Source organism: Canis lupus, chromosome 31, assembly GCF_011100685.1.
Source record: "Canis lupus familiaris isolate Mischka breed German Shepherd chromosome 31, alternate assembly UU_Cfam_GSD_1.0, whole genome shotgun sequence".
Taxonomy (NCBI): domain Eukaryota; kingdom Metazoa; phylum Chordata; class Mammalia; order Carnivora; family Canidae; genus Canis; species Canis lupus.
Window position 1 is genome coordinate 37,459,950 of NC_049252.1, and position 26,769 is coordinate 37,486,718.

At 43.0% G+C, this 26,769-nt stretch overlaps 1 protein-coding gene across 2 annotated transcripts in view; it reads right to left on the reverse strand.

Annotated features, from left to right (window-relative positions):
• Positions 1 to 26,769, reverse strand: part of HSF2BP (heat shock transcription factor 2 binding protein) — a 101,712-nt gene that overhangs the window by 27,461 nt on the left and 47,482 nt on the right. For both annotated transcript variants that reach the window (XM_038581595.1, XM_038581594.1), the window contains one exon: positions 12,137 to 12,240. In XM_038581595.1, coding sequence (XP_038437523.1) covers positions 12,137 to 12,240 — 104 coding nt within the window. The remainder of the gene's footprint in view (positions 1 to 12,136; positions 12,241 to 26,769) is intronic.

Consider the following 26,769-nt stretch of genomic DNA (forward strand, 5'->3'; position numbering starts at 1 on the left):
CAGGTGCCATGGAAGATGAAGAGGAATCAAGGTGTGGGCGGGAGAGAGATACACAGCCCCAACAGAAAGGAAAACAAGGTTTAAACTAACTGAAGAAAAACAAGAGTGATTCACAGAAGCTTCCAGAGTAACTTGAAATTTGAGAAAAAGCTAAAGAACCAGGACATGGAAGGACAAGATGAACTGACCAACTGCAGGATTCCTTCTGGAGTCTCCTGTCTCAGCACCTACCCTGGCTTCAGTGACGGACAGCACAGGTCACCTTCCTCCAAGCAGCCGGGAGCACCACCACAGGCAGCCCTAGACTCATGCCTAGTAGTAGGTCCATGGCCCAGAGTGGGAAAAATTCTCTTCTTTATCAGCTGTAGCCAGAAAAGTCTACAAGGAAGCCTCAGGTCCTGCTCCACGCATACACCCATCACCGAGACCATCACTTGGCACTGCTGGGTCCCTCAGTGACCGATGGTCAATGTAGAAGGCCCGCTCCAGGGGAAGAGGACAGGAGCATAGTGGGCAACCAGAGTGACAGCCCCAAAAAGGCTAAGTCAAGCGCTAACTTGCCCAGTCCAGAGGCCAGTCACGCCACCAAGGTGGGGATTCGGTCTCAGACCAAGCTGTGTGATCCATCAATCTGAGGATCACCCCGGGAGTGTGCAGAACAGGAGGGGTCTTCGGGCAGTGCTGGGCCACACGTGGGTGGCTAATTGCCTGCAGGCCATGGCAAGGAGCCCCAGAGGCTGGGGGAAAGGTGGCATGGATTCAGGAGGTCCTGAGGTCCAGTCAGGGCTCAGGCCGGTGGAGAACTGGAAAGCAGATCCTGAATGGAGGCAAGATGAGCACGGTGGTCAGTGCAGCCATGGCCTGAGGGAAACCAGACACCAGCACCTGGCAATGCTGCGCTGTGCAGGGCTGCTTCCATGGTTTGTGGCCCCCAGGCCACCGCTGACAGGCACTGGGGGAGGCAGGCTTGTGATCACAGGAATTCCAAAGAAACCTAAGAGTTGGTTCCTACCAAAAAGAATTTTATGGTCTAGTTGGAGATAACTGGCATTTGTGAAACAAAAGAACAAGAAAATGTTAAACTGTTTCTAGGTAAAATGGAAACCAAAGGGAAGCGAGCCCAATGTGGGCCAGGTGGCTGCAGAAGGCTCCCAGGAGGTGTGGCCTGAGCAGAGCCTGCAGATGGGCAAATGAGGGGGGTCAAAGCTTCAAATGAGGGGGGTGGGGATGTTTTACTACGCCATTTCATGGGTGCATACATATGATAAACTGGGTCATATGTACACAGTTTGGGGCAGCTATTTTCTCTGAACAACAAGATACTACAACTATCTTCCCATGTGGCTTTATTACACTTTGACAGCTGACACTTCAAGTGTTTTATTTTTTTATTGTGATAAAACTTACATAACATAAAACTTACCAGGTTAACCATTTTCAAGTGTACAGTTCATGGTGGAAGTCCACTCCCACAGCTGTGCAACCATCCCCACCGTCCATCTATCCATCTCCAAGACCCTCTGCTTACCTTGTAAATCTGACGCTGTATCCCCATGAAACATTCTCCTTCCCCTGCCCCTGGCGCCCCTGGTCTACTTTCAGCATCTGTGTGCAACTGCTTTATGCACCTCTTATGAGTGGACTCATGCGGTGGGATTGGCTTTCCTCACTCAGCATAATGTCCTCAAGCTTCAACCATATGGCAGCAGGGGTCAGAATGTCCTGTTCTGTGGCTGAACAGGGTCCCCCATGTGGGTGCCCCACCTCTCCTCTTTCCATTCAGCCACCGATGGGCATTCTGGTGGTCTCCATACCTGGGCTATTGTATGTAAGGCTGCCATGAACACGGCTGTACAAACAGCTCTTCAAGATCCTGTTTTTGAATTGTTTGGGGTAAATACCCAGAAGTGGGATAAGCCCTCTCATTTTTGCTACAAGTCTTTGAAGCAGCAGTTTCTGAAACCCCAACACTCCCCGTGTGAAACCGACAGCACCTGGCAGGGATTGGGGGCATCATGTTCTGGTACGTTCTCTCAGCTTGAAGAACTTCTTTCCTGGTAAAGGAGGTCTGCTGCCAATAAAATCCCCCCATCTCTCTTTATCCGGGAGTGTGTTATCACCTCCACATCTGAAGAACAGTTTAGCTGGACATAGAATTTTCGGTCCACAGTCTTTCCTTTCAGAACTCTGAAAAATCATCCCCCTGCATTAGGACCGCTGTTTCTGACGAACAGAGAGCTGTTCGCCTTATTGTGGATCCTATGCACGTGTTTCTCTTTTGCTGATTTTTGAGATGTTTTCTTTGTCTCGAGTATGAACAGTTCGATGTGATACGTCTAGGTGTAGATGTGTGTTTATCTGGGAGTGCACTGTACTTCTTGGATGTCTAGACTGTTCTTCATCAAAGTTATCAAGTTTTTAGGTGTTCTTTCTTCAAATAATTTTTTCTGTTCCTTTCTCTCTTATGCTTCCTTTGGGACTCTGCACACACTGATGTACTCAACAGTTCCACAGCCTCTGAGCTTCCAACACTCTCCATTCTTCAGACCCCATGGTCTCTGTTGGTCCAGATGCTTCCCTCCATAGCTCAAAGCTGCTGTGGAACCTGCTAGCAACAGCCTGGTTATTTCTGCTTTTTCCTTTTATTTTCCTCCGTGTACTTTGTTTGGGTTGTTTCAGTTTTTTAAAAAAAGCTTTATGGTAGATGTTTCAGATCATGAATTTCTGCCTTCCTCCTTAAACTAATAAAATTTCTACTAAATACTTATTTAGATGCATTTCATCATTTTTGATATGTAATATTTTTATTGTTTAGTTCAAAATACCTGATTTCTCTTATGATTTCTTCCTTCACTTATGGGTTACTTAATTTCTGCATGTGAGATTCTACTAATTTTTTTTCACTCATTTCCAGCTTCACTGCACTGTGGTCAAAGAAAATATTCCACAGGATTCTTATCATCTGAAATGGTTGAGACCTGCTTTATAACCCAAAACTCTACAGTGTTTTTTGTTTTTTAAAGGTGCACATTCACACATTACCCTGCACCCACATCATTGAAGTCCAGAGTCAGCCGTCCCTGCTTCCCCCTTCCTGCCCACTCACACAGCAGCGCCCCTGCCTCACTAGCACCCAGTGCTGGTGCTGCTGTGCTGCCTTTGGCGCTCTAACCCCATTGCTTCATACAGCCCACGTTTCCTTGGACTCACCCACACACCCGCTTCTCCCTCTGTCCCTCATTCTCTCCCACATACTTGCTATCTGAGATCACACTCCTCCCTAGGTACATCCTGGGAAGGGCTCCAGAGACAGAGCCTCAGTTCCATCTCACCCCTGCTCTGAAAAGTATTTGTGGGAGGAGGAACATGCAAACAAGGGTTGGCAGCTATTCTCTCTAAGCATAAGATAGGACACTGTTGCCAGGAGGGTCAATTCTAAGAGCTACCCCCCTGAAGCCATAACTTTGCTGTCTGCCTACCTCTAAGACCATCTCTATCTCTAATATTCTGTGGTTTTCATTACAATGTGCCCAAGGAGAGAGTTTTCCTCAATCTTCCCACTTACAAGCAGGCAGACTTCTCACATTAAGTAACCAAGTTTGGCAAACTTCTCAGCCATTCTCTCTTGCAATATGGTTCCTGCCCCACCTGCTCTCCTCTAGCCCAGAACTCTGGTTACCCATGGGTTCCATTCTTTGTCTCTCCTCCACGTCCCTATCTGTTATCCTCCAACCCTCTCTGTGCTTCATTCTTGATCATTTCTTCAGATCTGTCTATATCAATTTAATTATCTCTTCAACTATGTATATAATCTGTTTAATAAATTTATAATCGCAATCATGACACTGTTCATCTCCAGAATTACTATTTGGTCCTTTTTCAGATCTGCCTGGCCATTTCTATAATCTCCTACTCTTTACTCATATATTAGTCCCTTCTTTTATTTCTTGAAACATATTAAACAAATTTATTTTATACCACAAGGAAAGGTGTATTTTATACTATCAAGGAAAGACCATAGAAAAAGGTTGGCTGCTGGCCAAGTTTAATAAGCAAAGGGAACATACACAAGGCTTGTCTTGGCCAACCACAAGACCTGTGGGTCCTCACACTCACCCACCAGAATAAAAAAATTAAAAATAGAACTACCCTACTCCAGCAATTATACCACTAGCTATTTACCCAAAGAATACAAAAAAGGATACATTTAACATGCACCCCAATGTTTATAGCAGCATTATCAACAATAGCCAAATTAGGAAGAGTCTCGATTATCCATTGACTGATGAATGGATAAAGAAGAGGTGGTACATATATACAATGGAAATTACTCAGCCATAAAAAAGCATGAAATCCCTCCACTTGCAACAATATGGATGGAGCTAGAGGGTACTATGCTGAGCAAAATAAGTCCGTCAGAGAAAGACAAACAGCATACGAGCTCACTCATGTGGAATTTAAGAAACAAAACAAAACAAAACAAAAACAAAGGAGGAAAAAACAGACAGTCAAATAGACTCTTAAGTGTAGAGAACAAACTCCTGGTCACCAGAGGGGAGTGGATGGAGCGATGGGGGAAACCGGAGATGAGGATGAAGGAGGGCACTTGTGATGATGAGCACCAAGAGTTGTATGGAAGTGCTAAATCACTATCTTGTGCCACTTGAAATTAATATAACACCCTGTAACTGACTAGAATGTAAATAAAAACTTTAAAAAATAAATAAATACATAAAAACACTTCTATCTTCAAAAAAAAGAAAGTTTACATAGAAGCCCTAAGTGGGTTCAGTCACGCATACCGTCCAGAAGGTCTCCACACCACATCCCTATCTCAAGGCTATGTCCTTGGGACGACTTGTGGGAGCAGGGAAGACAGAAGCTCAAACATCCCAAGGATGGGGTGCAGAGTGAGAAGCCTCCAATTGCTGGGTCCAGCTCACAAGTCTCAACCAGCCTCATGTCCTCTCAATGATTTCCCCTAAAAGCAATTTTCCTGCAGTCCCCAAGGGCTGGAGGAGTATCCTCAGTTTACCCTGCAATGTTGGTAAATGCCTTTGGGAGTCCCTACAAGGCCACTCACCTGGGGTGAGACATGGGCTTCGTTTCCTGTCCCCACACTCTGTGAGGCCATGGAAACCAAAAGTCATTTTGAGAAATGCCCTCAAAGCAGGTGTTAGTTCAGGTCTCTTAACTTCTCTGGCATCCCACTTTCACTTAGCTTTTGGGCTTTGGATACAGTTACTCTTTTTCTAGCTCAGAGGAGCAATTTTTGTATCTTTTTTACATCTCATTCAACATTTTGACTGCTTTCAATAAGGAGAGTTGGTCTTGGATTCCTTCTGTCCTATCCTTGGCTTCCAATTCATGCCCTGCAAGGATGGACAATAGGGAAATCTATAGGAGGCTGCTGGAGTTCTTTAAAGGAAAGATGATGGAGGCTCATGACCAGCTGGGAGTGGTAGATGGTGGTCAGATTCTGGACAGATTTTGAAAGTGGAGCCATTAAGATTTCCTAACAGATTGGATGTGGGTGTGAAAGGAAAAGGAGATGAGATTCACTCTGAGGTTTCTAAAGGCCTGAGAAATCAACATAGAGTTGTCATAGGAAGGCGTGAAAAGAGGTCAGTGTGGGAAAGATTAGGAACGGAGTCTGAACATACTGAGTCTCACTGTCCCTTAGGTGTCCATGTGAGGCTGTATGGATACGTGGTAGGGGTCATGCATACAGAAATATGTGAATGCTGTTAAATGCCTATGTGGAGATGGCAAGGAGATAGTGGGAGATGTGCTTTTGGAGTTCAGGACAGAGGTTTGGGCTACAGATACGATTTTGGTAGGACTACCAAAGTCTCCCACTGCTTAGACAACCTGAATAAGTATAAGGTGTAAATGCCTTCCTATCCAACACCGTGAACATAGTAGGAAATACAGCACTAAAAAGTTAGCAGTGTGATCAAAATACTCCTTTGCATTAGCAGTTCTGTAACATGTGGTCATCATCCCAGCACACCCTATCCTCATCAGCCATCCACTGGTGTTCCACGTAGTTCTGCAACCTATGAGGAATGTTAAGAATGTAGAGAAAGCCTGGGGAAAAGCCAGCCACATAGATGAACAAAGGGAAGGAAAATGAAATCCAACAAACATTAAAGGAAATGAAATTATGAAGTCAGGGATGATTAACAGCAACTGGTCCTATACTCTGGATCCAAGTACAGGTACTGGACAGCAACTTGCCACCTTTAGGTCAAAAGAAATAAAAGAAAATGAGTTTTCATTACAGCATGAAAGGTTTAGATGAGGCATAAAAAGGGAAACTGACACCTATTTAACACTGACTCTGAGGTGTTGGCTGCATGTTAATACACACTAAGACCCTTGAGGTAGAAATCTTTACTTTGCAGATCAGAAAATGGGATTCTGAAAGGGTAGGTGAATTCCTAAATAGAAAATCTGCAATTTTAATGAGTCAAACATGTCCAAAGTCAATACACTTTAAAATACATCAAATCCCCTAAGAACTGATAAAAGAAGGACCCAATTACTGAGAGAAATAATGAAATCTTTTTCCCTAGATCTTCTAAAAAACTAGAAGAGACTTTTGTTTCTCTAGTATATTTCATAAAGCAGAGCTACCCAAAAGCAAAGTGGTACAAGAAGCCAGTTCTCAAATTCTCTCCTAGCTCTAAGCAGTTACAAGAGTCTGGAATTCTGAAAACAAACATACCACCACCACTGGGCACCAAGAAGCAAGGATTACTATTCAGAAAACTATTTTTGCTTCTATTTCTCTATTCCATAATAAAATACATACTCATCCTCTCAAAATACGCAACAAATTCTGTAACAAATGTCAATTTTTAAGCTGAAGTAATTCCATACAGAATTCAGGGGTCAAACATCCTGGGCCTACTAGACCTTGTCTTTGTTTGACTATGATAACAGCTCTAAAGATATCAGGCAAAATGACCTTGCAAAGGATTTATGAGGGTTTTGGCTGTCCTCACTGTGTCAAAAGAACAAGCAATTATTTTCATAGACAAGAATGCCTAATGCCACAGTGGGAAAAAGTGTCATTAAGGCAACTTCACCACAGTTTCCTATTGTACATGACCCAAAGTTTAAACAGGAACAACCATGTTGGTCAAAGAATAGCACCTGTGGTGAAAGTCAGGAACTGACATTCTTGGGCTATTTGTACCTAGGGAGCTATATAAATTAGAGACTCATTACAATTGTCACTTCAGCCCAGACAATTTCTGGAGCACCACAGCTAAAATGGGCCCTACATTTAGCATACGGCCCTCTTTTGATGAGAAAGTAAACAGCTAGCAGAAGGTGCTGAGGGCTCAGTGGCTGCAAGCTAGCGTAAGTGAAGGGCATCTGGTTTCAGGATAACCGTCTCTGAGGACAAGCCAAGCCGACCTACAGGCAGGCAAAGGCGAGAAGTCACCCAGGACTAAAGCTTCCATGTCTGAGGTGCTTCCTACAAAGCAGCAATCCAACAAATTGGCCAGGAGATAGGGTCTGGAGCCCAACTGGGACAGAGGTCAGCAGGCTATAGTTTCACGAGTGCTGGCAGGAGACACATCAGCTTCCTGAGTCCAAGACAAAGAACTGCACCACTCACCAGCAACAGCCATACCCACACTTGGGCCAGTTCAATGAGACCCAATTCCATAGGGCCATGCACAGGCCATGAGTTGCATTACACAAGCTTAGGAACCCCATATCTTTCATAATGGGTGGTAAGCCTACCTAAACTTTGCCCTAGAAGGAAGCATTATCCTTACTGCATGCTTATAAACAAACCCACCCTTTGCTCTGTATAGAGATAGTACCTCTACCTATAATGGGTGCTCACTATATAAGCATTCTTGCAAAGATAGTAAGGAACAAAAGAGGTCAGTTCCTCTGCTCTTAAGACATAAAGAAACATGAGAGACCCCTGTCTCCCAACAATATCTAAATAAATGGACATATATACCATGTTCATGGATCATGAATATTGGAATTCATGAATATTGGAAGATGCAATATTGCTAAAACGTCAATTCTCCTCAAATAAAATGTCAATTCAACATAATCCCAATAAAATTCTCAACCAGGTGTTTTTTTGGTAGAAAGTGACAAACTGATTCTCAATATATCTGGAAATGCAAAGAACTTAGAAATAGCCAAAACAACTTTGAAAAATTAAAACAGTGTTGGAGGATTTACAGTAAATGACTTTGGGGAGAAGAAATGTGTGGGAAATATCAGAAAGGGAGACAGAACATAAAGACTCCTAACTCTGGGAAACGAACTAGGGGTGATGGAAGGGGAGGAGGGCAGGGGGGTGGGGGTGAATGGGTGACGGGCACTGAGGGGGGCACTTGACGGGATGAGCACTGGGTGTTATTCTGTATGTTGGCAAATTGAACACCAATAAAAAATAAATTTATTATTAAAAAAAAGATTTATTATAGAGTATGGTATTGGCATAATGATACAAAAATGTATCCATGGAACAGAAGAGTGAGCCAAAACCTCACCCTCACATACACTGGCATGTGATTTTCAACACAGGTGCAGAGGTTATCGGGTGGAGAAAAGAGCCTTCACAACAAACAGCATCACATCAGCCAGGCAGCCTTACGTAAAAAAAGAACTGGGACTCCCACCTCTTACTACATGCCAGTATTAATCCAAAACAGATCATAGACCTGAATGTAAAATGTAGAACTATAGAACTACTGAAGAATAACAAATTTAAGAAACTTTGTGATCTTGAGTTAGACAAAGCTACCCCAAAAGCACAATTCATTAAAGAAAAAGAATAAGGTAAGGGGCACCTGGGTGGCTCATTAGGTTGAGCATCTGCTTTCATCTCAGGCCATGATCCTGGAGTCCTGGGATCAAGTGCCACATTGGGCTCCCTGCTCAGTGGGGAGTCAGCTTCTCTCTCCCTCTGCCCCTCCCCTTCACTTGTGTACTCTAAGAAATAAATAAAATCTTTAAAAAAAAAAAACAATAAGTTAAACTTCATCAAAATTAAGAAACTGAGCCTAGGTGGCTTAGTCAGTTAAGTGTCCAACTCTTGATTTCAGCTGAGGTGATGCTCTCAGGGTCGTGAGACTGAGCCCCACACTGGACTCCGTGCTCAGTGGGGAGTCTGCTTGAGATTCTCTTTCTTCCTCTCTCTCTGCCTCTCTCCCTACTCTTGCTCTTGCTCACACTCTCACTCTAAAATAATAAATTAACTAATAAATAAATATTTTTAAAAATTAAGAACCTCCATTCTTTGAAGATGCTCTTAAGAAAATGAAAAGACAAACCACAGACCAGGAGAAAATATTTGCATTTGTATCCAATATCTGGATTTGTATCTGGAATACACAAAAGAAAACTCTTGATATTCAATTAAAACAACTCAATTTTTTTAAAGATGGGCAAAAGATATGAAAAGATATCTTATCAGAGAAGATATGTGGGTGGGAAATAAGCACATAAAAAGATGCTCAGCATCATTAGTCATAATAAAAATGCAAATTAAGACCACAACAAGGTGCCACTATGCCCCTGATGGAGTGTCTAAAGTTAAACAGAGGCCACACAAGCCCCAACAAGGACACGCATCAGCTGGAACACTGACACACCACTCTAGGGTGTGCTAAATGGTAGCATACACCACATACCCAGACATTCCACTCCTAGGTATTTACCCAAGAGACATGAGAGCATATGTCAATGTAAAGACATACTAGAATGTTCATAGCAGCTTCACTTATAATAGCTAAAACCTAGAGACAATCCAAATGTCTATCAACACCTGAATAAGTAAAGCAATATGGTATACCCACAGCATAGAACACTATTTAGCAATAAAAAATGATCAACTGTTATCCCAAAATAACATAGTTGGATCTCAAAATAAATATGTTGAATGAGAAAAACTAGGCAGACAGAGTACAAGACATATGATGCCAGTTATATAAACACATGGAAAATGAAAACTAATTTATAGTACAGAAAGGGGGTGAATAGGTGTCTGAGAAGAGGGGAGCAGGGAAGTAAGGGAGAGGCACCACCAAGGAGCACAAGGTACCTTTTGGGGCTGATGCTCACCTTCACTACCTTTATTGAGGTGATGATTTTACAGGTGTATATTTATATCAAAACTTAATCAATTTTTTCCCTTAAATGTGGGCAGTTAATTGCATATCAATTACAATTCAAAAAATCTGTTACATAAAATAAGCATTCATCACCAAGTGGAACTGAAGCTCAAATAGAGATCAATCCAAATTACGAAAAAATAAGGAAAGTCCATTTTTTGCACACCTAAGTGAAATATGTACCTACTGAATACATAGTGTTAAAAGTTATCATGAGCAAATTGGGACAAAATCAGGTTAAATTTGTGGTCAGACACTGATTCTAACAACATTTTTGATATGTCTCCTGAGGCAAGGGAAACAAAAGCAAAAATGAACTACTGGGACTTCATCAAGATAAAAAGCTTCTCAGGGCAACAGCCTGAGATGTAGGTAATTTGGCTAATGTACACAACAGCCAAATTATGGAAACAGCCCAAGTATCTATCAACTGAAGATGGATAAAGAAGTTGTAGTATATATACAATGGAATATTAGCCATAAAAAGAATGAAATCTTACCATTTGCAACAACATGGATGGAGCTAAAGGGTATGATGCTAAGTGAAATAAGTCAGTCAGAGAAAGACAAATACCACATGATTTCACTTATATGTGGAATTTAAGAGACAAAACAAATGAGCAAATGGGGATAAAAAGACACAAAGAAACAGACTCAACTATAGAAAACAAACTGATGATTACCAGAGGGGAGGTAAGTAGGGGCTGCGGGAAAGAGGTGATGGAGAGTAAAAATACACTTATCTTGATGATGAGAGAAGTGCTGAACCACTATACTGTACATCTAAACTAATATAATATTGTATGTTACTTACATTGGGATGAAAATTTTAAAAAGTAAAAATAGATAAATAAATTGGTGGTCACAGAGAAAAGATACAGTAGAAAGAGCTTTTATTTTAGAGATAACAAAAAACCCATATACACATAACACATATGGGACTTCAGAGGTGCAATCTCAGATTTTCTTAAAGATTTATTTATTCACGAGAGACACAGAGAGAGAGAGAGAGAGAGACAGAGGCAGAGACACAGGCAGAGGGAGAAGCAGGCTCCATGCAGGGAGCCCAATGTGGGACTCGATCCTGGAATCCCAGGATCACACCCTGAGTCAAAGGCAGAGGCTCAACCGCTGAGCCACCCAGGCATCCCTCATATTTCTTTTTCCCCACATTCTTTCATCTGACATTCAGAGCCCCAGACAACCCACAGCACTGTTTTGTCCACAGAAAAAGGGACAGCTGAATGTCCTCTGCCAGATGTTAAGACAGTTTCTCTTTTGGGGTGTCTGGGTGGCTCAGTTGATTAAGTGTCTGCCTTTGGCTCAGGTTGTGACTCTAGGTTCCTGGGATCAAGCTCCGCATCAGGCTCCCTGCTTGGTAGGGAGTCAGCTTCTCCCTCTGCCCCTCCCTTATGCTTCTGGGTGCATGCTCTCCCTCTCTCTCTCTCTCTCTCTTACTTTCTCAAATAAATAAAAATATTTTAAAAAATTAAAATTAAAATAATTTTTAAAAGATAATTTCTCTGTGTCACAGAATCATAACTAACTGAAAGCAATACTTCAGAAACAAAACTAGAAACAACCTAGCATACCACTGAGTTCTCTCTAGTTTGAAATCTCTTTTAAAAAAACACTAACAGGGCAGCCTGGGTGGCTTAGTGGTTTAGCGCCTGCCTTCAGCCCAGAGCCTGATCCTGGAGACCCAGGATGGAGCCCCACGTCGGGCTCCTTGCATGGAGCCTGCTTCTCCTTCTGCCTGTGTCTCTGCCATTCTCTCTCTCTCTCTCTCTCTCTTTCTCTCTCTCTCTCTCTCCCTGTGTCTCTCATGAATAAATAAATAAAACCTTAAAAAAAAAAAACCACTAACACCTTAGGACAATCAACCCCTATTTCTAATACTTTACACCTTCCTCCAGCCACAGCGGACCAGGTGCCCATGCTGTATGAGAAAATGTACAGGGAAAGCCTGTCCTCACCACTCAAAAGCCACCACAGCAGTGGGATGAATCCTGGGCTCTCACTGATGTACTTCAAGCCTTTCAGGTTGATGCTCACATTGTACAGGGACATCAGCAGTAACCTGGAACATAAAGAAGACAGTTTGAGGTGACGCCCACGGGAAGTCTCACCCTAAATACAGCTCCTGGTTAACAGGGCTTTCCGACACTCTGCAGGCTGGGTGATGCACGTCAAACAATACTGATCTCCGGGACACTATGGGAAAGTGGGAAGCTCCAGCAACACAGCCACATAAAACCACCTTGTGAGAGCACATAGGACCAGGGTACACAATCACAGAGGGTCCCACAGGAATCTCAGGACCACATTTACTGAGTGATCTCTTTTATAACTGGTCCTGCATTTACACACAGGCAACCCTCAATGCAGAAGTATACTGGGCTCAAACAGTTCAATTCAGCTGCTGAAAATGTAATCCTATCTTTTCAGTCACTGAACATTATCTATGATGTCTGGGTAGCCGGCTCAGGCCATACAAGTGTGTCTACCCCACAGCACAGGGGAGGAAGAGCACCCCAACCCCGGCCATCTCTAACAACCGACAAGACAGTATCCAGAGTCACACAAGATCTTATAAGCTACCTGTGAACTGACCATAACTGGTAAGTTAGAGTCCAATGAAAACTGGAAAACTGTTGGACAAGGTTTTTTTTTTTTGTATATTTTTTATTGGAGATCGATTTGCCAACATATAGCATTACAACCAGTGCTCATCCCATCAAGTGCCCCCCTCAGTGTCCATCACCCAGTCACCCCATCCCCCTTCCCACCTCCCTTTCCACCACCCCTTGTTCATTTCCCAGAGTCAGGAGTCTCTCATGTTCTGTCTCCCTCTCTGATATTTCCCATTCATTTTCTCTCCTTTCCCCTTTAATCCCTTTCACTATTTTTTATATTCCCCAAATGAGACCATATAATGTTTGTCCTCCAATTGACTTATTTCACTCAGCATAATACCCTCCAGTTCCATCCACGTCGAAGCAAATGGTCATCTTCGTCCTTTCTGATGCCTGAGTAATATTCCATTGTATACATAGACCACATCCTTTTTTTTTTTTTTTTTTTTTTTTACCACAGCTTCTTTATTCATTCATCTGTCAATAGACACCAAGGCTCCTTCCACAGTTTGGCTATTGTGAACATTGCTGCTATAAACATCGGGGTGCAGGTGTCCTGGAGTTTCACTTGCATCTGTATCTTTGGGGTAAACACCCAGCAGTGCAGTTGCTGGGTCAGAGGGTAGCTCTGTTTTTAATTCTTTGAGGAACCTCCACAGTTTTCCAGAGTGGCTGCACCAGTTCACATTCCCACCAACAAGGTAAGAGGGTCCCCCTTTCTCCACATCCTCTCCAACATTTGTGGTTCCTGCCTTGTTAATTTTCCCCATTCTCACTGGTGTGAGGTGGGATCTCATTGTGGTTTTGATTTGTATTTCCCTGATGGCAAGTGATGCAGAGCATTTTTTCATGTGCACGTTGGCCATGTCTATGTCTTCCTCTGTGAGATTTCTGTTCATGTCTTTTGCCCATTTCATGATTGGATTGTTTCTTTGCTGTTGAGTTTAATAAGTTCTTTATAGATCTTGGATACTAGCTCTTTATCTGATATGTCATTTGCAAATATCTTCTCCCATTCTGTAGACTGTCTTTTGTGACTGTTTCTTTTGCTGTGCAGAAGCTTTTTATCTTGAATAAGTCCCAATAGTTCATTTTTGCTTTTGTTTCCCTTGCCTTCATAGATGTATCTTGCAAGAAGTTGCTGTGGCCAAGTTCAAAAAGGGTGTGGCCTGTGTTCTCCTCTAGGATTTGATGGATCCTTGTCTCACGTTTAGATCTTTCATCCATTTTGACTTTATCTTTGTGTATGGTGCAAGAGAGTGGTCTAGTTTCATTCTTCTGCATGTGGATGTCCAATTTTCCCAGCACCATTTATTGAAGAGACTGTCCTTTTTCCAGTGGATAGTCTTTCCTGCTTTGTCGAATATTAGTTGACCATAGAGTTGAGGGCCCATTTCTGGGTTCTCTATTCTGTTCCATTGATCTATGTGTCTGTTTTTGTGCCAGTACCACACCGTCTTGATGATCACAGCTTTGTAGTACAACTTGAAATCCGGCATTGTGATGCCCCCAGCTCTGGTTTTTTCAATATTCCCCTGGCTATTCGAGTTCTTTTCTGGTTCCACACAAATCTTAAGATTATTTGTTCCAACTCTCTGAAGAAAGTCCGTGGTATTTTGATAGGGATTGCATTAAATGTGTAAATTGCCCTGGGTAGCATTGACATTTTCACAATATTAATTCTGTTATTCAACATAGTACTAAAAAAAAAACAAAAAAAAACAAAAAAACATAGTACTAGAAGTCCTAGGCTCGGCAATCAGACAACAAAAAGAAATAAAAGGCATTCAAATTGGCAAAGAAGAAGTCAAATTCTCTCTCTTTGCAGATGACATACTGTACATAGAAAATCCAAAAGACTCCACCCCAAGATTGCTTGAACTCATACAGCAATTTGGCAATGTGGCAGGATACAAAGACAATGCCCAGAAATCAGTGGCCTTTCTATACACTAACAATGAGACTGAAGAAAAAGAAATTAAGGAGTCAATCCCATTTACAATTGCACCCAAAAGCACAAGATACCTAGGAATAAACCTAACCAAAGAGGTAAAGGATCTATACCCTAAAAACTACAGAACACTTCTGAAAGAAACTGAGGAAGACACAAAGAGATGGAAAAAATATTCCATGCTCATGGATTGGACAAGGTTTTTAACAATACTGCAGAATACAAAGATCCCAAAACTTCACACTGCAAAGCAATTTTTTAAAAAGGCTACACAAAGATTTTGCAAACCCCTGAAAGAATAGATGAGCTTGTGAGAAGTCAAGGGAAAACATCCCTGATCAGGAACTGGGTAAGAGTGCAAATTCAGGGAGGCGTGTGCTGGAGAGGACAGATTCCAGAAGCACATAGCTCAGAGCAACAGAGTGGCTTTGTGCAGAGTGACAGAAGGAAAAGCCTCAGACCAATGTAAGACAGGAACTCAGGTCACAGACCCCCACACAAAGCCAGGGAAGAGTAAGCTTTCAAGCTTGGCATGAATCCATACTTTATGGCCTGAAAATCCACAAGCCAATTATTTTAATACAAAGGAGAGTTGGGAGGGGCACCTGGGTGGCTTAGCCAGTTACGGTCTGACTCCTGGTTTGGGGCTTGGGTCATGATCTCAGGGTTATGAGATCGAGCCCTGTGTAAGGCTCACACACTAGGCATGGAGCCTGTTTAAGATTCTCTCTCTCTGTCCTTCCTCACCTCTCTCCTAAAAACTAAAACAAAAGTTAAAAAAAAGGAGAGTTGGGATAGGAGCTCCTTCAGCTGCCTAGCCAAAGTAAACATCCTCTTGAAGGAAAGGTTCCTCAACCTGGTCTTCAAAATTCCCACAAACAGAGTACTAACAAACGTGGGTTCATAACAAAAATCACAAAACCATGAAAAACAAGATCCCATAAGCAACAGCACAAAGAATCAATGAGAGCCAAAACTAAAAAAAGAACTGTCAGATAATAGAAATATCAGTTACAGAATAGAAAATGGGTATGTTTAGCAAGTATAAATAATATAAAAAGAAATTCAAAATACCATCAAGGAGCTACTATTATAAATACCCAGTGATTCAAAGGAGAACCTAAAACTTAACAAAAAAATTGAACTGTTAACAATCACAGAGTGAAAGTTCAGGGTAACTGACACAAGGGCCATGAGGTAAGGACAGGTACCCAACAGAGCCGAACAGAGCCAGGGCAGAGGGAAAGAGGGAGGCCAGACAAGAGGTCCCGAGGAGTGGGAACTGGGAAACCAAGGACGGGACACAAATTTGATCGATCACCTCAAGGGAGCCAGGGTTGAAGAGTCAGGTAAAGTTAACTACCTGCTAGGACAGTCATTCTCTTCAGCAAAAGCTAACGGAATCCTGAGTCCAACAAAGACCTGCAATATCAGGGTACAATGGAATACTTAACCAGCAGGGCCCAGTAGGGTGTAGAGAGTAAGACACTTGTTTTGGGGGCAAATGTAAGGGGTGCCAAAACATTCAGTTCAGTAACCAGGATCTTTTAAATGTATTGTAATCCAAATGTCTAAAAACAAAAACAAAACTACTGCAAAAATTCTATAATAAGCAATACAATCAAATTTTAAATAAAGATGGGATCAGTAACAGCGTCATGCTAAGACACACTGGAGCCTGAGACAGAAGAAAATCAGTAACAGCCATTCAGTCCATTAACAAGGGCCTGATTAAATAAACTGTGGGAGGCGCATCCATGCACGCCACAGAAAGTGCTTATTACAGTTTTTTGTTAAAATAGCTGGTTTCAGGGCGCCTGGGTGGCTCCGTCGGTGAAGCATTTGGCTTCAGCTCAGGTCATGATCCCGGCGTCCTGGGATCAAGCCCCATCCATGTTGGGCTCCCTGTTCAGCAAGAGTCTGCTTCTCCCTCCCCTCTCCACTCATGCTCTCTATCTCTCTCACACACAAATAAAAACAGTCTTAAAACAAACAAACAAACAAACAAACAAACAGCTGGTTTCTAGGCTCCATGGCTTATTCAGGACCTGGGACATGGTAAGCATGCAGGTTAAATATGGAAAAGTGAACCAACCCCCAGTGACTGAGAGCCTCTGCCAGGCAAAGCATGCAGAAACGGTCTTTCTCTCCCCGTATTTAGATGAGCATTTTCAAAGGCAAGGCAATGCTACCAGGTTCAAGAAGACAACACTAGACTAGCACCCTCGAGAGCAATGATGCCCGCTTCTCAGACTATGATCCTCAGCCTCCTCACAGGCCACAGAATGAGCCAAACTTGCAAGTCCTTTCAAGTTTTCCTGACAATTTTTATACATATCCAAAGTCTATTCACTAGTAATCTGTTTAATGAGTTATTAAGAGCTATTTAAAAGTTGTACTCATGAGGAAAATTCATCACTTTAACTACAACTTTCTGGAGCCTCCAATCCAGGATTCTAAAAGTGAAGTTCTTACTTCAGATCACCAACACAGGTAGTTGGAAGTCCTTAAAATTAAATGTGCTGCCCATGTTGCTTCCATGCTACAATTCAGGTGAGTCAGAGTTACAGAGATCGTATGGCCCACAGAGCCTAAAATATTTTCTATCTGGCCTTTTCCAGAAAAAATTTGCAACCCTTGCCTTAGAAAATGAAAATAAAGTTAGCTAATCTTTAAATCTTAAAGGCAAAATTAACATTGGGGTGATAACTAGAATATAGGGCAAATTCTAGGAAATACATTCAGTTGAAATTCTTCACCAACTGCCATTTAACTTTAAGGCAGCAAAAAGGACTCACCAAATTGATAAATGTCTTTAAAATTCATATTTGGTCAAAGTCAGCCATTGTTAAGAAGCTAGAGTGGAACAGATGTCATTGCAGTGACCACAGAACCACCTGAGACCTCATGCCATTGCTAGGCTACATCTCACAGAAGACCAGAGAGTGCTCCAAGGTCACAGAGGACTTAGCAAACAATAAACCCAGAAAACTTTCATTCCTTATGCAAGTGCTTTCTGTTCCAAGATTTCTATCCTAACCACAAATATTTTGTAAATAATGTATCATGTTTCCAATTGCAAACTCAAGAGAAACTGCGCATTCAGTCCACTCTTCTGGCATTGAGGTATTAAAAGTAAATGTCCTTCCCCAAACTACCATAGAACTAGGAATCAGACTTTTTATTCCAGTGACAAAAAGGGTAGGCAAATTTTGCTTCCTACCACAAACCTAAGCAGAGTATTTGTTATAAATGGGCTTACAGGCTCGAAGCAGCAATTGGCCAGGCTCTGCAGCCTTGGAATTACAGATAAAGCTGACATTGGCAATGAAAGGAGAGAAAGCTAACAGAGATACCGGCAAACTTGAAATGCTACAAAAGCAACACAAGCAGCTTTCTTTCAAGGACACGGTCTTCACCTAGCTACAGCAGGCCTGGGGTTGAGGAGGCTGGCCTGGTAGGAAGTCAGAAAGCCCTCCCGACAGTGTGATGGACAACGCTGAGTCATTAGAAGTAAAGGTGATGCAACTCAACTATTGTATTCATCTCGAAATTACAACGGAAGTAACAAAGAACAAACATACCCGGTACTTCAAAACAAACCAGCAATTAAAATAAAGAAAAAGGCACTACTGTGATGTCCACCCTCCAGAAACAAAAGCCACCAACTGTTCATCTGGAGTAAAATCTAAAGTAACCAAATTAGCACCATCATGTAATGCTAAGGAACAGTGAGCAATAAAACTCTTACAGATGACTGCATATGCAGTTTCAGAGAGAGGCAAATAGTACAGCAATACAGTCAGACATTTCAGACCAAGAGGCCTAAACTTTTTTTTAAAAACATTTATTTACTGGGGCATGTGGGTGGCTCAGCTGGTAAAGTGTCTGCCTTCACCGCAGGTCATCATCGCAGGGTCCTGGGATTGAGCTCTGCATTGGACTCCCTGGTTTGAGAGAACCTGCTTCTCCTTCTTGTCCCTGCTATGTTCACTCACTCACTCTCTCTAATAAATAAATAAAATCTTGAAAGAAAAAAATATTTAAGTGAGTGAGCTGGAGAGCGCATGCACAGGGGTGTGGGAGGGCAGCAGGAGAGGGAGAGTCCCAAGCAGACTCCCCATTGAGCATGGAGCCCAACATGGGGCTCAATCCTAAGACCTTGAGATCATGACTAGAGTCAAAACCAGGAGTCAGATCCTTAACTGAATGACCCACCCAAGCATCTTTTTTTTCTTTTCTTTTTTTTTTTTTTTTTATTTCATTGAGCATTTACTAGGGGTCAATTGCAGGAGCAAGTGCCTGTCGAATGAAATTTTTTAAAGTTTTAATTTAAATTCTAGTGTTACCATACAGTGTAATATTAGTTTCAGGTGTACAATATAGTGATTCAGCACTACCATACATCCCTTGGTGCTCATCACAAGTGCACTCATGACTCCCCATCCCCTTTTTCCCCACCCCCCACCCCCTCACCCACCTCCCCTGTGGTGACCATCAGTGTATTCTCTATAGTTGAGTCCGTTTCTTGGTTTGCCTTTTTTGTCCCTTTGTTCATTTGTTTCTTATATACCACATATGAGTGAGATCATATATTTATCTTTCTCTTACTGTACTTAGCATAATACCCTCTAGCTCCATCCATGTCATTGTGAATGGCAAGATTTCATTCTTTTTTGATGGTTGAGTAATATTCTGTTGTGTACATAACCATTATTATCCATTCATCAGTGGATAGACACTTGGGCTGCTTCGGTAACTTGGCCATCATGGATAATGCTGCTATAAACATCAGGGTGCATATATCCCTTTGCATTCTTTGGGTAAATACCTAGTAGTGCAATTGCTGAATTGTAGAATGACTCTATTATTAAATTTTGTGACCCCTCCATACTGTTTTCCAGAGTGGCTATACCAGTTTGCATTCCCACTAACAGTAACACAAGGGTTGGGGCACGTGGATGACTTCATCAGTTAAGCATCTACCTTCGGCTCAGGTCAGGATCCCAGAATCCTGGGATTGAGCCCTGTGTCGAGCTCCTTGCTCAGTGAGGAGCCTGCTCTCCCTCTGCTTTTCCCCAGCTTGTACTCTGTCACTCAAATAAATAAATAAAATCTTAAAAAGAAAACAAAAAACAGTGCATGAAGGTTTCCCTTTCTCTACACCCTCACCAACACTGGTTGTTCCTTGTGTTGATTTTAGCCATTCTCACAGGTGGGAGGTGATATCACATTGTCATTTCAATTTGCATTTCCTTGATGATAATTGACGTTGAACATCTTTTCACGTTTGTTGGCCATCTGTATGTCTTCTTTGAAGAAATGTCTATCCATGCCTTCTGCCTATTTTTTAAATTAGATTGTTTTTGGGGTGTTAAGTTGTAACTGTTCTTTATATATTTTGGATACTAACCCTTTGTCAAATATGTCATTTGCAAATATCTTCTCCCATTCCATAGGTTGCCTTTTAGTTTTATTGACTGTTTCCTTAGCCATGTGAAAGCTTTTTATTTTGATGAAGTCCCAATAGTTTATTTTTCCTTTTGTTTCCTTTGCCTCAGGAGATATATCTAAAAAGAAGTTGCCACAGGCAACTTAATGTCAGAGAACTTACTGTGCCTCCTCTGGGATTTTTATGTTTTTTGGGTCTCACATTTAGGTCTTTAACCCATTCTGATTTATTTTTGTGTATGGTGTAAGAAGGTAGCCCAGTTTTATTCTTTTGCATGTTACTGTCCAGTCTTCCCATTTGTTAAAGACACTGTCTTCTTTTCCATTGATTGCTCTTTCCTTCTCTGTCGAAGATTAATTGACCATATAGTTGTAGATTTACTTCTGGGTTCTCTACTCTGTTCCACTGATCTATGTGTCTGTTTTTGTGCCACTACCATACTGTTTTGTTCACTATAACTTTGTGCTATAACTTTGAAGTCTGAAATTGTGATGCCTCCAATTTTGTTTGCCTTTTCAAGGTGACTCTGGCTATTTGGGATCTTTTGTGGTTCCATACAAATTTTAGGATTAAGTTGTTGTTGTTGTTGTTTTTAAATACAGTAATTAACTACAGAACCTACTTGTTTCAGATTCTGTGTCCCCCTCATTGAGTTAGAACCTAAAAACCAGTGTATGTAACCCTAACCAAACATCGATAACTTTTTATCTACTATGTAACATTAAAGGCCCACAAAAAGATATAAAGAATACAATACCCACCTCCCTGGTTAAGAAAAAAAATCTTATCACCATAGTCAAATTCCCTTTGTGAACCATGTCTGAACATAGCCATAGACGCTCCAGGGAGGTGGGAGCCAACAGCTCCATTTGTCATGTGACAGAGCCACACACTTCTAGATACTTTCTCACAGCACATGTGCAGAGCTCAACAACTCAATCTTCCATGTCTGTCTCAGTGGCAGCACACCATATGTAATCTTCCACACCATGGTGAGATATTTGTCTACAATGATTGTATAGTAATCATATATTTTCGCTGATGCATCCCAACTTTAACTGATCACAATCTATTTACCTATTCTGCAGGTGACAGAGGCTTAGGTAATTTCCTAGCACATGCTACTACAAACACAGATGCTATGACGTTTCTGCACAAGCGTCCTAGTGTTTGTAGCTAAAACTTGTTCTGGAGTACATATGCAAAAGGGGATTACCTGTCCCAGGCATGAGCATATTGACCTCAACAGATGCTGCCCACCTGCCTCCTTCCCCCTCTCATCAGCACAGTGGAAAGGTGTAAGCTTTCTCTGGGCCTCACATCTCTCTAAAGCTCATGACTTTTTTCCAGTGAAATAGAATGAAAAGTTATTTCATTATGGTTATAATTTGCAATACAATTGAAGAATCTCTTCCATACTTATGAAGCTTACCAGTGTTTCCTCTATGAACTGCCTGATTATCTCTTTTACCCATGTGTATTAGATTATTTGCCTTTTTCTTAATGAAAATGCCAAATACAGATTTTTTTGTTTTTTAAAAAATGTACACAGAATGATCAAACTAGATAGGCTGAAACCCTAAAAGTACCTTTCAGAAGAATCAAAGTTATATTCAAACCACCACCTACCAATTTATAACCACTAGATGAATTCACTGGATGTTAAATATTTTGTGGCTCAAAAGCTCTACTGACTGAAAAAGAATAATACATAGTAGTTCCCAGAACCCAAATGTCAGAGAGAAACATTTTAGAAGCTTGGTTGACCTTTGTTAATACCTGGAAATGCTACCGACTCTAAGGGATTTGAACATAATCTAATATTTGTCCTCAGAATGTACTTGCCTCTTAAAATATTAAACTGTTAACCAACATCCTATAAATGTGTTATAATGTCCTTAATAACAGCTTTCCTACTACCTAGGATTAATAAAGTTTTAATTGGAAATGATTAAGAAAGCTCAATCATGTTTGAAGATTTCTTTTCCACTGGTATTAAGCTGTTCCTTATGTGAGGGTTTCAGGCCACCCAAATGCAAGGTAACACTTTGCATGACTTTTAACAACAAACAAGGTATAACCATAAACCAGAAAATGAATGTCTGCATCTCATTTGCTCACAAAGCATCATTTACTGAGCACCTTTCTGTGTATTAGACCTTGAGAATACAGAGCAGAAGCACAGTCTGTGCCAACTACAAGTTTACAGTGAATGGAAGAGAGGCAACTCTCTGTGGGGTACACTTAGAGGTCCAAGCTTAGTGTCCTAAGTGTAGTTCTAAAGCACTGACATGAATACATTTTGTGGAAATGCTTCCAGAATCACCTTTATAAAATACAGTCTGAGTTCTGACTATCCCAGACAAGTTCTCTCTTCTTTAGAAGCTAGGATTCTGTGGGGAAATTCAGCCCGCTGGTCCTTATGATGGTGAATCATCACTCAAGGAGGTTCAGCTCTGCAAATATAGCTACAACCACTCAGAGCTACATCTGTTCAAAGATGTAATAATGCTGGTTTGGTTATAAAGTATGAACTGGTTTTCCTGCAGAGCTCACAAGCTGGTTCTGGGAAATTTCATGTGCAGGACTTCTCACTGACTAAACCCTGCTGATGACAAGTGGAAGTTGTCATGTAGCAAGGCCAAGTACATTCCTAACTCCAGGGGCATTTCTTTTTTTTTTTTTTTTTTTAAAGCAGACTGTCAGGTCCATCTCAGGACTACTGAAACAGGTTCTGCATTTTTTTAAAGATTTTATTTATTTATTCATGAGAGACAAAGAGAGAGAGAGGCAGAGACATAGGCAGAGGGAGAAGCAGGCTCCATGCAGGGAGCCTGATGTGGGACTTGTGATCCCGGGACTCCGGGGTCACGCCCTGGGCTGAAGGCGGCGCTAAACCGCTGAGCCACCCAGGGGTCCCCAGGGGCATTTCTATAATCTTCTACCTCTATGTGCCTGGGCATGAAACACCTTTGCAAATTTACTGTTCTCTCCGGCCTTCCCTGACTATAAACACCATATACTCCCAGGGCCCTGAACTATGAAATGTACTGGGTCAATAGCCTATGGTTGGCACAGAGTAAACATAGTCCATTCACAGAGCATGCAGCTCAACCCCAAATCTGGGGATACTGTTGCACTGAGAACCAGCGGTCTTCGTTCAGGAATGTGGATAAACCCTCCCTGGCAACCTCCTGGTCTCCTCTCCAGCTGGGCCTCCAGGAAACCCATCAACAACATCTCCAACAGATCTGACCCTAAGCAGCAGCTAGAACAAGCTGCTAAGAGGTCTCTCATGGTCTGCTCGATAGGGTTGGTAAAATCATAATGAAGAACAGGCAATGAGAAACAATTAATGAGAAAATTAAAGACAAAAAACAGGGGGTACTTAGAAAGGCTGGGGTTAACCTGATTCCCAAAATCCAGATCTCCCACATGAAACAAAAAGTTTCTTTGTCCAGCCTCAGGTGTCAAAGACCAGGGCAACAGCGGTGCATGTTACAGCAGTAGGGAAAAATGCCAGGAGAGGATCAGGGTCCACCATACCAGGCTCAGCATCAGCATGAGACACACTGGCCCTCTGCAACCCCAAGGTTGGAGTGCAGCCCCAGACACAGCAGAGACCTTGCCAACGCCAAATGCTGTGTGCATGCCTGGGTGACCTGTGGCTGGGGGTGGAGAGCAAGGACTGATGCCAGTGGTGACAGGGAAGCTCCTGACATGACACATCCTGACTGCTGGGTAAGAACTAGAAGTGCATGGAGAAGAGGCAGACAGGGGCTTGCTATCAGCTGGTGGCACTGAACTTGGCGGATGGAGCCTAGGGAGGCCTAGGGCTGGTCCGGGCTGTCCACAGGTACCTGAGGGGCTATTTGTGAATGGAGAAGTGCCCACAGAGAGTGTAGCCCTAGCTGGTGTGACCCTCTTGGAGGCCTGGAGGCCAAGGCTTACGAGATACACCACTGCAGCAGACAGCAGTCCAGCCGTCCTGCTGGCAGCACAAAGCACCTCAAGAGGCCCAGCATCAGCTGATGTGTCTGGCCACCAGATATTGGAAGTTTCTATATTTGGAGAGTCTTCCCCAAAAGCAAGCAGATAAACCAGGGCAAGTGGGAAATTATAAAGCCCAAGGGGACAGAACAGTGAAAGAACTCACTGAGGCTGAGCCATAAGAATGTCCCACTTGTCACCCTGTGGGTGTGTGCCACCAAAGAGATGACCCTGGGTCACACAGCAGAATCAAATCTATTACAAGGCTGCTGGCCCATGGGGACTTCAAGAGGAAGCAAAAGGAACCTGGTACCATGAGCCACCTTTTACCCTGGGAAATGTGTCATGTCATGTCATGGTAAACCTCAGGCTGCCCAAACTCTAGCAGAGACAGAAAATGGGCCCCATTGAAGGTTGTCATAGCACAGCTGGGAGGTAAAGGGCTGAAGAGGAGCCACTAGAGAGGGAGAATTTGAAAATGCTGAAGCAAGAGATGACAACTCACTGAGCAAAACCCCAGAGGACTGCTAATCAAAACCAGAGGTGCCAGGACCACTCACCCAAGAGTCCCAGAAGACCACAGGTTCCTCTGACACATGTAAGACGAAAGGGAGGATGGGAAGGTACCAATGAGGTAGCCACGATGAGTAAGCTCACACTCACACCCCCAGTGCTCCCTGGGGAACAGGAAGGAAAGCCTCTGCCGGGAGCCCATCTGCAGAGGACGGAGGAACAGCAAAGTGGCCAAGGTCAGAGTCTGAAGTCTGCCATTGCCACTGTGAGGACCAGAGTGGAGGGCAATGAGGACATGGAGAGGGCTCTGACAGGGGCTTCAGGCCAGGAGAGAGTCAAATGGCATGAATGCACTGGGAACCACCTTGTCCAGCATCACTGGGTAGCCCTGGCTGCAGCAAAGGAGAAGGCCAATGGCTGGTCCAAGGCTGCAGGAGCGGGAAACAGTGGTGAGGGATCTGAGACTGCCGACAGGCAAACAGAAACCCTGGTGTAACCACAATTGGGTCCAGGTGAGCTAGACAAAACGGGAAGCCGGGGAGGTCGGCAGGATGGTCAGGAGAGAAGACTGGTGAGCAGGAGCTCTCAGCAGGTTTAAGGGAGTGACGAGGACAAGGTACAGAGAGAACATGCACCTATGAGCGGCAGTGAGGTCTGCCATTTCAGAGGCTGAGCAAAGGCCAGGGTGTGGCCGCAAGACTAGATTATTCACTGTGTAGGGCTCCCATCCCTGGACCCGAGAAAGGCAAGCAACCCTGACATCAGAGTATTGAAGAATCAACCACAAACATGATCAAGTCATTCAAGACAGCAGGGAATGGCATACAGGAGAAGACAAAACCCCAGTGCTTGCTCAGTGGACAAGGGAGAGCAAGGGTGGACGGGGAGACAACTGGCTGCTTGAATTCTGAAGAAGGAAAAAGTTTTATATGAAGTAGAAGAGAAATGGCCCCTTTTAAAAATGGACTTTAAAAATGAAAGCTAGGGGACCCTAGGGTGGTGCAGTTGGTGAAGTGTTTGCCTTTGGCTCAGGTCATTATCTCAGGGTCCTAAGATGGAGCCCCACACTGGGCTCCCTGCTCAGCGAGGAGACTGCTTCTCCTTCTCCTCCTCTTCCCTTCCCCTACTCATCCACAGGCACACTCTCTGTCTCCAAGAAATAAATAAAACCCTTAAAAAAAAATGAAAACTACAACTTTCAGTTTCCAGTTCTACATGTTCAGGAGCTCAATACGCTGAAAGTCCTCCCCTCTTAGATCCCAAGGAGAAGGGAGCACACAGGGAAAATTGCTGACCCAAGACAAGAAAGACAGGTGAGTACAGGGGGTCACAGCTTATTGGAGCAGGGGGTTATGAATAGACGTCACCGCAGGAGCATGAGCAGGGACAGGAAACCTGAGCTGGATTGGTGAACCACCAGAGGCTCAGTGTAGACAAGTGTGAGAATTAACACATCCAGGAGGACCCAGTCACAGAAGCCTCCACAGTACTGTGACACATACCTCCAGGAGCCCAACCAGGCTTCTAGAGCAGATATAGGGGAAAAGCACCCACAGTGAAACATACCCAGGTGTCTGTTCTTCCCAACGAGGCCTGCCCTCAGCAGAAACCAGTCAACCAGAGCCTAACTGACCTAGGGAAAGGAAATAACCAACACCAGCTCACTCCAGCCATCCTCTTCCACTTAAGGGCAGCAGGGGAAGGAAAAAACTGAGAAACTCTTGAGAAGACGCATTGGCTCACTGGAAGCCTGAGCCCTGATCAGAGGACTACAGAACGCGTCCCTCCCCGCCAACACCTCACCACCACGGTACTAAAGGTTATTTACAGCAGTTCCTTCGACTCAGGTCATCGTGTCTGGCTATCGAGAAAAAAAAAAAATCACAAGGCAAAAGGCTAAAAAACACATTTGCAGCCAGAGCAAGAGACAGAAGCAGACATGGCCGACATGTTGGAATGATCAGCCCAGGAATTCAAAACCACTCTGAGGCATGTGCAAGGGCTCCGATGGGTAAAGCAGACAGCAGGCAAGAACAGATGGGAAAACGTAAACAGAGACATGGAAAG